At 36.1% G+C, this 12690-nt stretch overlaps 1 protein-coding gene across 2 annotated transcripts in view; it reads left to right on the forward strand.

Annotated features, from left to right (window-relative positions):
- CBFB (core-binding factor subunit beta) overlaps nucleotides 1-8632 on the forward strand; it is a 47914-nt gene extending 39282 nt beyond the window's left edge. For both annotated transcript variants that reach the window (XM_061138686.1, XM_061138687.1), the window contains exon 6: nucleotides 6382-8632. In XM_061138686.1, coding sequence (XP_060994669.1) covers nucleotides 6382-6450 — 69 coding nt within the window. In that variant the 3' untranslated portion in view covers nucleotides 6451-8632. The remainder of the gene's footprint in view (nucleotides 1-6381) is intronic.
- Nucleotides 8633-12690: the final 4058 nt, after the last annotated feature.

Below are 12690 nucleotides of genomic sequence, written 5' to 3' on the forward strand. Positions count from 1 at the left end.
AAATTCCATGTATGTGCATTAACATATGATATTTTTCTTTTTCTGACATACTTCAGTCTGTATAACAGGCTCTAGGTTCATCCACCTCACTTGAACTGACTCAAGTTCATTCCATTTTATGGCTGAGTAATATTCCACTGTATATGTACCACAGCTTCTTTAACCATTCATCTATTGATGAACATCTAGGCTGCTTCCAAGTCCTGGCTATTGTAAAATAGTGCTGCAGTGAACATTAGGGTACATGTGTTTTCTAGAATTGTGGTTTTCTCAGGGTTTATGCCCAGTAGTGGGATTGCTGGGTCATATGTTATTTTTATTCCTAGTTTTTAAAGAAAGCTCCATACTGTTCTCCATAGTGGCTATATCAATTTACAGTCCCACCAACAGCACAAGAGAAGTCCCTTTTCTCCACATCCTCTCCAGCATTTATTGTTCATAGATTTTTTTATTCATCCCCTCTTTCTGTGCATCTTAGCTCACAGTATATCTGGAGTGGCAGTAAAGGCAGGCATATCCTAACTTTATAGACTGGGAAAGTCAAAGATATGTTACCAAACTATTTTGTATCCTGTGCTGTTTCTTTTTTTCTTTGTTTTTTTAACAATAGTAAACAATTGTGCGCTTTTCTGGCTTCTCTTGGGGTTGAGTAGTGACGAGGAGAGGGTACAGACTTCCTGTATTTAGTGATATTTCTTGATCTGAGGACTACATGGGTGTGTGTACTTTGTGAAAATGCATCAATCATATATTTATAATTTGTACACTCTTCAATACAGAAGATAAAAAATACTTTTTTAATAAAAAAAAGTAGACTTTAAAATAGAAAAAGTAATCAAAGACATTTATTCTGTAAACTGCCTGCCCATTGATGTCTGTTGCCTCATAGAAGTAACCCCATGCCTCTTTACCTGAGATTCTTTCCACGACTTGAAAATATTGACATGCTATGCATGGCAGTCTTTTATGTTACACATCTCTATAACTGTAATTTCATTGCCTTACTTGGGGATTTTGTGAAAGAAGATTGAAGTTAATAATTTCATAAGCTAGAGGCTGGGTGCTTTGATCATAAATGAGTTGGAAGGACAGCTCTGTCGTCTGTTGTGTAGCAGCTCCCACACACTCGCAGTGTGTGCCGAGGCTGCCTTCAGCCTGACTGGCCTCTTAGCCTAAAGCTGTGATGTAGTACTGTTGGCTGTTAATTCAGCTGCAGGGTGATGGGGTGCTTAAAGAGATTTTCTCTGTCATTATCTAGAAACTGCTTTCATTTGTTTAGGTTATAAAGCGTTAGCAAATTATTGTCTTTAATGTCAGAATGGGTAAACAATTATTGCTTATTCTGCTATAGTCCGTTTTAGTACAGTTCAGCAAATCATATGGGAATTTTATGTGGAAACTATTTAGAAATAAAAACAGGCGAAAGACTATGTGGTTTTTATATTTATGTTTTGTATGTTTTTGGAGCCTTGTGTGGTCCAAGAAAAAACTTTCAGCCTCTTATTTATTTTAAATTCCCACAGACTTCAGTTTTCACATCACTTAAACAGTCAATACTTATTTTTATGTAAGGACAAATTAACATAAAAATCTGTCTATACTGGACCTTCCTGGGGTGTATTTTGGACAGTAGATGAAGGTGAACTAGGAATATGAACTCAGACTAAGAGTCAGCATCGGAAGAGGGTTAGTGAGGGAGAGCAAGGGTGCTAGGTCTGCCTTCTCCCACACAGAGGGAAAGGGCCTTGTTTGGTATATATCATAGGAGAGGTAGATTTTACTAAAATTCTTTGAATTTTAACTTTATTTTAATTCATAAAAATCACTCTTATCTGTAGGATGCAGATTTTTTTTTAAGATTTGGAAAGTTCATATAGATAAATCGGGAAGTTATAAGCAGCTTGTAGTGATAGCAACAGCGTGAGTGCTTAGTATGTGCCGGGCAGTATATGCTGCAGTATTGGTTTTACATCTGAGTCGTAAATGCTCTTAGAAGATGCATCTCCCTTTTGCGGAGCTGAGGCTGAAAGAGGGCAAGAAGCTTATATAAGCTCACATTACTAAAGTGTAGAGCTGCCCCATCCAAGCCCGGAAATGTCAGTTATTTCCACTATCTCTTTTATTTTTTAAATGCCATTTTAAAGTTTTCCTGAAGTATACTTTATAAAAACTGTATTTTTTTTGAGATGCCTAGTAGACCAGCTCTTGAAGTCTACTAATGATTGTCTTCTGACCTTGTTTTTACCTTTTTTATGAGTTTGGAGAAAGTGCATTTCTTTCTGTTGTATTAGGACTTAAAATTTCTGCTTTGTGCCTCGTCTCGCCTTAGCAGTCAGGAGAAATAGCAGTTAGTTAGGAGGCTGACATTAATACTAATTGTAAGGTAAAGGTTCATTTTCTTTAGCGTTCACAGCTAACTGTGAAACCTTGGGGGAATCATGTAGCATTCTTGGTCTCAGGTCTGTCATGTGTGAGTGAGAGCTGAACTAGAGCTCTGTAGAGTACAGTGCTGCTCTAAACTTCTATCATGCTATGTTCCAGCCTTTAGCCAAGTGTCAAACATAAAGTGATTTGCACATTATCTTGGTATAGTATACACTTGATAAATTTGGATCTATTTTTAATTATTAGGGCATTTTCTCATGAAGAGTTTTCTGCAGTTTGATAATCTTGATAATAAAGGAAATCAGTCAGGTTTTATTCATTTTCACTTGGGTATCCCTGCTCTTGGCTACTTCTGCACGGCTCTGACCAGCAGAGAAAGCTCCAGCATCTGGTGCATGTCTTTGTCTCTTCATTTTGAGCACATCCCATGACTGCCATCTAGAAACTGGATTTGCCATGTTTTTGGGTGATAAAGAAAACAAGAGCAACTGGTAGTGAGGGGTCTGTAGTAAAATGTCTAGATTAATTCTTTATAAAAACTAGAAACAGATTTGTATTTTGAACAGGCTCATGGGTGTCTGCTTTTTATTAAAACCCTATTCTGAAATATTGTTAATAAAAAGTTAAAATAAAAAAAAAAAAGTTAAAATCAAGGGCCTATCTGGATTGACTGGGGAGAAAGAAACTAGAAATTACAGGCTTTATGCTTTTAAGATAATCAGGTTCAGAGTTTCTAAAATACCCAGCCTTCATTAGAAAACTGCCACAGTTTAAAGCACTGCTTTTCAAGGCAGTGTATCTAGCTATCAAATTCCAATCATGTGGAATCTATTTCATCGGACATAAATGTGTCTGTATTTGTCTCCTTCATATGACAGCGCATACATCTTCCTTTCTAGCATTAAATTTCCTCCCAGTCTCCCCGCTCTCTCGTTCTTCTCTCTTCTGCTCTCATTGATACTGTCAGACTTTTCTTTTTTTCAGTTTTTGATTCTCCATTATAGTGTCTTCTTTTACATCTTCCTCATTCCTTCTTTACAATGTAAATAGAAATTAAAAACACAGAAGGCAAAACAACTTTTCTTTCCAGGCTTTTACCAAAAATATATTTTAAACAAATAAACCCATAGCAACCTCTGCACAGCCCTGACCAGTAGGGAGGACTGTAGCTGCTGATGACTGTTTTTGTCACTCATTTGGAGTCATCCCAACAATTAAAATAATTGTTTTTTCTTTTACTTCACTGATTTTAATTAATTTATTTTTTATTGGAGGATAATTGCTTTACAGAATTTTGCTGTTTTCTGTCAAACCTCAACATGAATCACCCACAGATACACACATATCCCCTCCCTTTTGAGCCTCCCTCCCATCTCCTGCCCCACCCACCCCTCTAGGTTGATGCAGAGCCCCTGTTTGTTTCCTGAGCTATGCAGGAAATTCCCGTTGGCTATCTATTTTGCATATGGTAATATAACTTTCCATGTTCCTGTCTCCATATATCTCACCCTCTCCTCCCCTCTCCCCATGTCCATAAGTCTGTTCTCTATGTCTGTTTCTCCATTGCTGCCCTGTAAATAAATTCTTTGGTACCATTTTTCTAGATTCTGTATATATGCATTAGAATACGATATTTATCTTTCTCTTTCTGACTCACTTCACTCTGTATAATAGGTTCTAGGTTCATCCACCTCATCCCCATTATTAAAATAATTTGAAAATTACTCTTATTACAAGGCAAAAGCTGAAATACCTTTTTCACAAAGTATTACTGGTAGGTTAGTAGTAATTTATAAATATATAATTAGGATTGATTTTTCTCAGTGTTTCTTCATTGCTCAGCCCCTTTCTAACCTTCATTGACTGAAACCAGATGCTTATATTACCATCTCTTGATTTTGCAGAATTGATCTGTCCTTACACTACATTTAGCATTGATTCTGTAGAGAACATAACTTGTTTTTCTGATGCATATGCATTCCATCGCTCTTTCAGTCTGTACCCATGTAGCATAACATTAATCTGACTAGTTAATCGAAAGGAATGTGCCAAGATGTAGTCAGCGTGTAAAAATAGTTAAGGTTTGCTAGAGGAATACATCACAGTTTATAAGAAAGACCACAGAAATTAGTGTTGGGTTTGCATTTGTTTGAAAGTGAATAAGGCAAGGTCATTTCTGTCTAAACAGCATAACCTTTTTGAAAAATGATGATAAAACTGGAGCTTCCGACTAAACATGATTTTACAGCACAGGTGTGACTTGTTGAGATGTTTCACTAAAGGTCAAGGATGTTCATTCCCTAACAGCTGTTTTAGATCTTAATAATTGAAATCAGAACATTCAATTTTTGATTGTTTCCCAAAACTGACAGATAGTGGACAATCAGTTGGTAACAATAATACATGATTCCATTTAGCTAAAGATGGCACAGGTTAATTGCAGTCAGTCCTGGTTGCTGGCATGTAACAAAGGTGGCTAAAACAAGATCTAGATGAAAGATGATGGTGGCTTGGACGAGGGTGAGAGTGGTAGGAATTAGTCAGAAGTGTCAGATTCAGGATTTATTGAAATGTGGAACTATCAGAATTTGCTGTTGGATGTGAGAGAAAGACATGTTGAGGGTTTTTTGCCTAAACAGCTGGTAAAATGGAGTAGCCTCTAGCATAGGAAAACTGTTGCTGAAGGAACTAGGTTCTATAAACAGATGTTTGTGCTTGACTGACATTTGTAGTCACTAAAGAACACTTATGGAAGAAAGATGCACTGGAATTTATGAGAAACTGAAAGTAAATATTATGTGTGGATCAAGCGGGGGCCCTTATATTAAAACTGTATATTTCATGTTGATGTTTGGTAGAAACCAACACAATACTGTAAAGCAATTATCCTTCAATTAAAAATAAATTTTAAAAAACTGTATATTAGAGTGTGTCATGTACAATATGTTCATTCTTAGATGTTCTCTATTATTTCCCATAGTTTAAATAGAAGTGTTTATTCTAAAGTGAAACTTGAAATCCTCAATGTTTATAATTGTCAAGCCTTTTAGTTGCTTAGTATTGTTGTAAAGATACTTCCGGGTATAAACAAGTGCACCAAGGACTCTCATATCATATTTTTTTTGAGACAATACTTTATCCATAGTAATTCTGAATTTTATTTCTTGGCGAAGAGATTTCTGGTTAAAACCCAGATGGCATAGATAGAATACAGTGAGAGATGAAATTCGCTACTATATTTTTGTTATATGATTAATAAGCCATATACTTATTATGACTCAGGTTTTTTATCCATAAAATGGATAAACAATAGCACCTGTGTTATAGGTGGTTGGCAGGGATTAAATTAATTAAATTAATTAATTCATGTGAATTGCCTAGAACAGTGCCCAGCATATAGTTAGTACTCAATGGATGCTCAGCTTTTTAAAAAATGATTTTATTTATATGTATATTTAATTGAAGAATAGTTAATTTACAGTGTTATATTAGTTTCAGGTATACAGCACAATGATTCAGATATGTATATAGTCTTTTCCCTTATAGGTTATTGCAAAATATTGAGCATAGTTCCCTATGCTATACAGTAGGTCCTTGTTGTTTATCTATTTTATATAGTAGTATGTAAAATGTCTGCTGGTATTAAAAGAGAAAATGGGAAAGTTTGCTTCTAAGATGTTTGGATGGTATATTCAAGTTAAACCCTTTAGTCCCAAAACTATAAATACAGGATTTGTTGCTCTTTTATCCACAGTACATATTTTGATAATGCTCTTTTGCATATAATGAGATTTTTATTCTTGGTTTTTAAGGAAACTATAGCAAAATATTTCATACATAATCTGTATTGTTCTTTTTCCTCTTAACATGTGGAGATACTGGCTGAAAATTCGTTGGCTGCAAACTTTCCTTATATGTGCTACTGTATTTTATATTTATTAGCACTTTGATTTTCAAAACACACTTTCACCCTAAATTATAATTTTGTCATTGCAGGCAAGAAGACAACAAGACCCTAGTCCTGGTTCCAGTTTAGGTGGTGGTGATGACCTCAAACTTCGCTAATTGGTGGCACAAAAGATGTGACCCCATCTTTACATATTCATTGTTTCTAGTCTGCAGAAATAATTAATTAAGACCAGAAACTGTGATAACTGGAGGTACTACGGTTTATTTCTCAACCTTAGGCAGTAACAAGACATCACAAACTGCCATGGTTTTGCACTATAATACCTGCATTTCTAATTTTGTATGCATGTAGCCAGTAATAATTTGAAATTTTTTTCTATGCAAGCTTACCTTGTTGGCATTATTTTAGTGAGTTGAAACTATCCACTTGTAAAACTTTGTTTTCCCTTCATTTTAATTTAAAAGTTCATGTCATTTTTAAAAAGTCAAGAAATTGAAATTTTTACCAGAGGGTTTTTTCCCCCTAATCAGTTGCTCTAGTTTTTTTGTTGTTGTTTGGTTTTTTTCAGTTTTAGATGTATTGGTTATACAGCTTCGTTTTAGATAAACATTCTTGGCTTTTTGTTTTGTTTCCCCTGTTTCCTTTTGTGTTTTTATAGTTTATGGCATTTTAAAACTGCTGATGGTTTGCATTATTAACAAGCTAAAAACCTTGTAGCATAGAGCTGTCTGCCATGCCTTCTAACAAAAAGTTTACAGTTGTTAAAGTTGCAGTATCCTTTTAAATGTTGATGATCAGCTCCTTTTCTTTCCTTTTTAAACAAAAAAAATTTTAATTGGTATTAACTCTAGTCTGCCCCAGATCGTTTTAGATTCTGTTCTATAATCATGAGTTTGTATGGAGATAGTCTCAATATTCTACTGAAATGCCTAAAGAAGTCACAGGCTGGCTTCTGTTTTATTCAGGGATTTTTTTTTTAAGTCAATAAGAAAAGGGATACTGGAGCTTCTTCATGTATGTAACAGCATATTAAACTGGAGACAGTGATGAATCAGCTACAAAGGTAATATTGTATTAAAATCATGTTTAAGATAGCTGCTTTTATGTGTATTTTATAATGCATGCTTTTGTAAAAAACAATGCTGAGTGATGAAAGATTTGTCTTAGAAAATGTACATCTATGCAGAGCGTACATTTTCTTCCATTAATTATTCTGGAGAAAAATTCACAGGTTATATATATATGGTATTTTCCAAAAGGACTATTAATAGAACCTTTTGAGATGAATTAGTATAAGAATATTTTTTAAATAGGCTCATTGTCAAATTGATTGCAGCTTTTTTTTAATACAAACTGGAAAAAAACGTAAGTCATTTGGCATCTCCTTACAAATATTTTTCATGGTTACATTCATTTAAATGTTACTGCATTTCTGAATTTTTGCAAAAATGTATTTTATCATAATAGAATGGCATTATTATAAAGAGTTTGAAAAAACTGACATGGTCAATTCAGAAAATGAACTGAAGTCTGAATAAGGTCATTGCATTTAAAACATATATACACTTGACTGATGAGGGAGGTGTGACTTTCAATGTATATAGGTCTTATAATTCATAAACATATCCTGTATCTCAGAATAAAAGTATGTGTTATATATTTGAAGTCATGCATGGTAAGGAGTGTGTTTAAATCACTATAAACAATATGCATCATAAAAGACCATGCTGATCTTGTGTAACTAAGTACTATGAATGAATTGGTTGGATTTTGATATTGTGCAGCTCACATGTTTACACACTCAGTGCCCTAATTTCCCTTGAGGGAATCGCCTTTTAAATGATCCTTCCAGTGCTGTTTTAAGGTTACTTTATCACAGAGCTCCTTGGTTTTTGACTCTGCACTTAAATTGTTTTTTTTTTTTTAAAACATGATAATGGCACAGTTTTTCTATTGCTTCTAGCTAAGGGCTTTCAGTCCACCAGTAACTAAGATCAAACATTATTAAATGTTCATGTTACCATCCTTCTGTAAATACGGGATTGTTCTTGTCATTTAGCATTGTACTGCTTCCATCTGTCTTAATGCTGGCATTAAGATCATGAGCCCTTTTTCTCCAGTAGTGCAGGCTTTGAAAACTACTTTTATTAAGTTATTGATGCAATTTGATATTTTTCCATAATCTGTATTTAAACAAAACGACATCATTGCATCATCTTTTCTAAATTCATCTCCATTAAAACTTGCCTTAAGCTACCAGATTGCTTTTGCCACCATTAGCCATATTGTGTGTTTGTATGTTTAATTTACTTTCACAATAAACTTCTGTGTAGTGAACTTCTGGGTCTTGGTTCTTCATTAACAATAATCCAGCAATTTCTGTTTCAGTGTTCATTATGACACAAAAATTGATTTTGTATCTGAACTGTTCTTGCATCCTGCTATTTACCCTTAAAAAAAAAACCAACAGTGGCATCTAGTGGTCATTTCTGTTAATTCCAAAGAAAACTTTTAATGTAGGTAACAGAAAGAATACTGACTTTCTTTCCGATGTATATTATAGTTTTCAAAAAATCTGCCTTGATTTACCCAGCCTATGAGATATGACTATAGAGTAGTCAAGTTGGAGGGAAGGAAGAATTCCAGAAGTTACACATCCAAGTAACTTCCATCTTTCAAACTATTCATTTTAGGAATATACTTTGTTTGACTGTGCTGGTGTCATATCAAACATTCTTAGGACTTTTCTTGGCATTTTCCTACACCAGAAAATTAAACCACTTACTTTAGAAGCATACCTTAAGCGTGATCATGAGAAAATAATTATTCACCACCAGACTTACTGCAAATAACAAATACCTTTAATGCTGAATTGACACCATGAAGCAAAATTTCAAAGAGTTAGATTCATACTGTGAGAGTTAATTTCAAAAGTTGTTTGCGCCATAGCATCACAGTTTCAGTAATTACCTCTAGAAACAGGTATTTGTATATGTTAGTTTGGGGTTACCTGGGAAAAGAAATGCCTTACTTGATTTATGCCTCATTTGGCACTAGGGAGATTTTTCAAGCTATAAGAAGCTATTGTGAATTATCCATTGGTGCATAACACATTGCCCCAAAACTTAGCAGCTGACAACAAACACCATCTCAGTTCATGTGGGTCAGAAACTGAGAAGCAGCTAAGTCCAGTAGTCTGATCCAAGGCCTTTCCTGAAGTCAGATTGTCATCCTGGGCTATATAAGACACCTGTGGCTGAAAGATCCTCCCAAGCCCACTCGTAGTCATTGAGTGAATGACCTTTCACGGTGTTGGGGATGGAGACCTCCTCCTTCCTTGGCACATGGCTGTCTCTATCGGGCAGCTCGTGACTTGGTAGCTGGCTTTCCCAGAGAGTGATCTAAGATGAAAGCCACATCTTAATAACCTCATTTGGGGCTGCCATACTCTGTATGTTAAGCAACTGGGTCAGGCCCACACTGAAAGGGAGAAGTACTGAGCTTCATCTCATGAAGCTTCATCTCAAGAGTCTGTGAACATGTTTTTAAAACCACCACAGTCATTTTGCCACATGAGTGTAAGTATTTACAAGACAACGTAGGTGTTTTGATGTCGCAAACATTCTTTAAGACTGCAGTTATTTGCAGGCGTATTTCAAGGCATGATTCTCCTGGATAGCATCAGTTCCCTTTTCTGCATCACCATCACATAATATGTACATGGCATTTCAAAAATATTCAAGTAGAAAATTACAATTTGTAGAGTAGAATCATTGGTGAAAGTGGCAGTTTGGTTCGTTTAAGTGTAAGATAACTTGAAAACAGTTACTGTATTAGTCAATCCTCAACTTCTGGCTAGAATAATTTAAACAACTTAAAGTCATTATTGGCCTTATTCAGGTTTCAGAAACGTTGGGAAATGTGAGAAGATAAGATACAGGCATAAATTTTTGGTTAGAGAAGATAATGTACATCCATGAGTGGTAGATGCTAAGCAAGTGTGGCTATCGAGCTTTTGAAATGTGGCTGCTAAAACCAAGAAACTGAATTTATTTTCTAATTTAAAAACTGGAGCTATGTTAAATATTTTTCTGTTATAACTTTGGGGAAGACTACATTTCATGTTAGCCTTTGAAAATCTTGTTTCCAGGTTGAAGTACACTAAAATACCAAATACCAAAAATCTAATACAAAAGAAATAAGGTTTAATTTACATTTTGACTACTTATTAAAATATACACTGTTATATTGGGTGAAATGAAAGTAACTTTGGTTTTTCCTTTTTAACGTGGCTAGTAGAAAATTTTAAATTGCGTGTATTGGTTTATAAAAATACTAACATTGTAAGTAGGCAAAGGACATAGGTCATACTTACTTTCAAAAGGAAAAATAAGTTTTAAACAAAGGAAACTATTGAGTCTCACTGTTTTTAAAACAAAGTGTGACTATTTTACCTCCTAGGATCATTTAGGGAAGAAATGTATTCCAGTGCCCAAAATAGTAAAGTGAAAGTTGCTCAGTTGTGTTCAGATCAAACCATGTCTCCTGCATTGCAGGCAGATTCTTTACCAGCTCAGTCTCCAGGGAAGCCCAAGAATACTGGAACCGGTAGCCTATCCCTTCTCCAGCCTATCTTCCAAATCCAGGAATTGAATTGGGGTCTCCTGCATTGCAGGAGGATTCTTTACCAGCTGAGCTACCAGGGAAGCCCCAAAATAGACATGGTCTTTGCCCTCAGGGAACCTACGATCTGACAAAAAACGAACCAAAAGCAGACAAAATACACAACTTGTATTGGAAGTTGTGGCTCTTACGGGGCACATCTAACTTGGTCTGGGTGGTCAAAAAGACTTCCTTGAGAAAAAAAAAGACTTCCTTGAGACATTTGAGCTGAGATCTGACTGTCAGCATGACAGAAGTATTATAGGTAGCATGGCAAGTTTGAGAAGCTAAGTGCAGTTGAGTGTGACTGGTGGAATGAGGCTGGGGGTGCTGCAGTGAGATGAATCCGAAAGGGTCAGCAGGGGCCAGGGTGAGGGTCACCAGCAGTGCTGGATGGACTCTTCCAGTCATGTTAAAGTCCCTGGACAATTCCCAAGGGCAAATAGGAAGCCAGTGAGGGGTTGGGGGTGGGAGGGAAAAGGTGTTTGATAAAGCTCATTTTGGTTGACAGAACTAGAAGCAGCAAGTTTGTCCCATTGATGATATGGTGACGCAAGAGGAAGATTAAGGATAGCTCAGCGAGCATGAAAACACTTCAAGTCAGAGAAAAAAGTACAGGAGGCATAATTGATGATTTTTTCTTACCTGGATAAGTTGGTTGTGTTGCCTAAAACTCCTCAAATTTTATTGGCTTAAAGAATTATTTGCTAAATGTCCATCAGGTCAATACCTGCCCATTGACCTAGGCTGATAGATCACGGGAACATTGCTAGCCATGTGACAGAGCCAAGAAGACAGTGTAATGAAAGGGGCACTGACTTTTAAAACTGTCACCTGAAACTTGACACATGCATCTTCAGTTTTCATTTCACTGGACCTAGCAATCACAAGGGCCATGCTCAACTTCATCTGGACAGAGAACCACAGTCTACCTTTTGCCAAGGAAAGAAAATATCTGTGACTACTACAGGCCACCCTTTGAATTCTTAAATATTTAATTTTCGTGTCTTTCCCTCTTATTTGCAATGCAGAAATAGACGTAGAGAACAAAGGTACGGATACCAAGGGGTAAGGCGGGGATAGAATGAATTAGGAGATTGGGATGGACATATATACACTACTATGTATAAAATAAATAACTGATGAAAACCTACTGTATAGCACAGGGAACTCTACTCAATACTCTATGATGGCCCAAATGGAAAGGAAATCCAAAAAGGGGGATATATACACACAGACACACCCACACACACACACACACACACACAGGGAACTCTACTCAATGCTCTATGATGGCCCAAATGGAAAGGAAATCCAAAAAGGGGGATACACACACACACACACACACACACACAAAAAGGGGGATACACACACACACACACACACACACACACACACGGAACTCTACTCAATACTCTATGATGGCCCAAATGGAAAGGAAATCCAAAAAGGGGGATATACAGACACACACACACACACACACACACACACACACACACACACACACAGGGAACTCTACTCAATACTCTATGATGGCCCAAATGGAAAGGAAATCCAAAAAGGGGGATACACACACACACACACACACACACACACACACACACAGGGAACTCTACTCAATACTCTATGATGGCCCAAATGGAAAGGAAATCCAAAAAGGGGGATACACACACACACACACACACACACACACACACACACGGAACTCTACTCAATACTCTATGATGGCCCAA

This window comes from Dama dama, chromosome 4, assembly GCF_033118175.1.
Source record: "Dama dama isolate Ldn47 chromosome 4, ASM3311817v1, whole genome shotgun sequence".
NCBI lineage: Eukaryota > Metazoa > Chordata > Mammalia > Artiodactyla > Cervidae > Dama > Dama dama.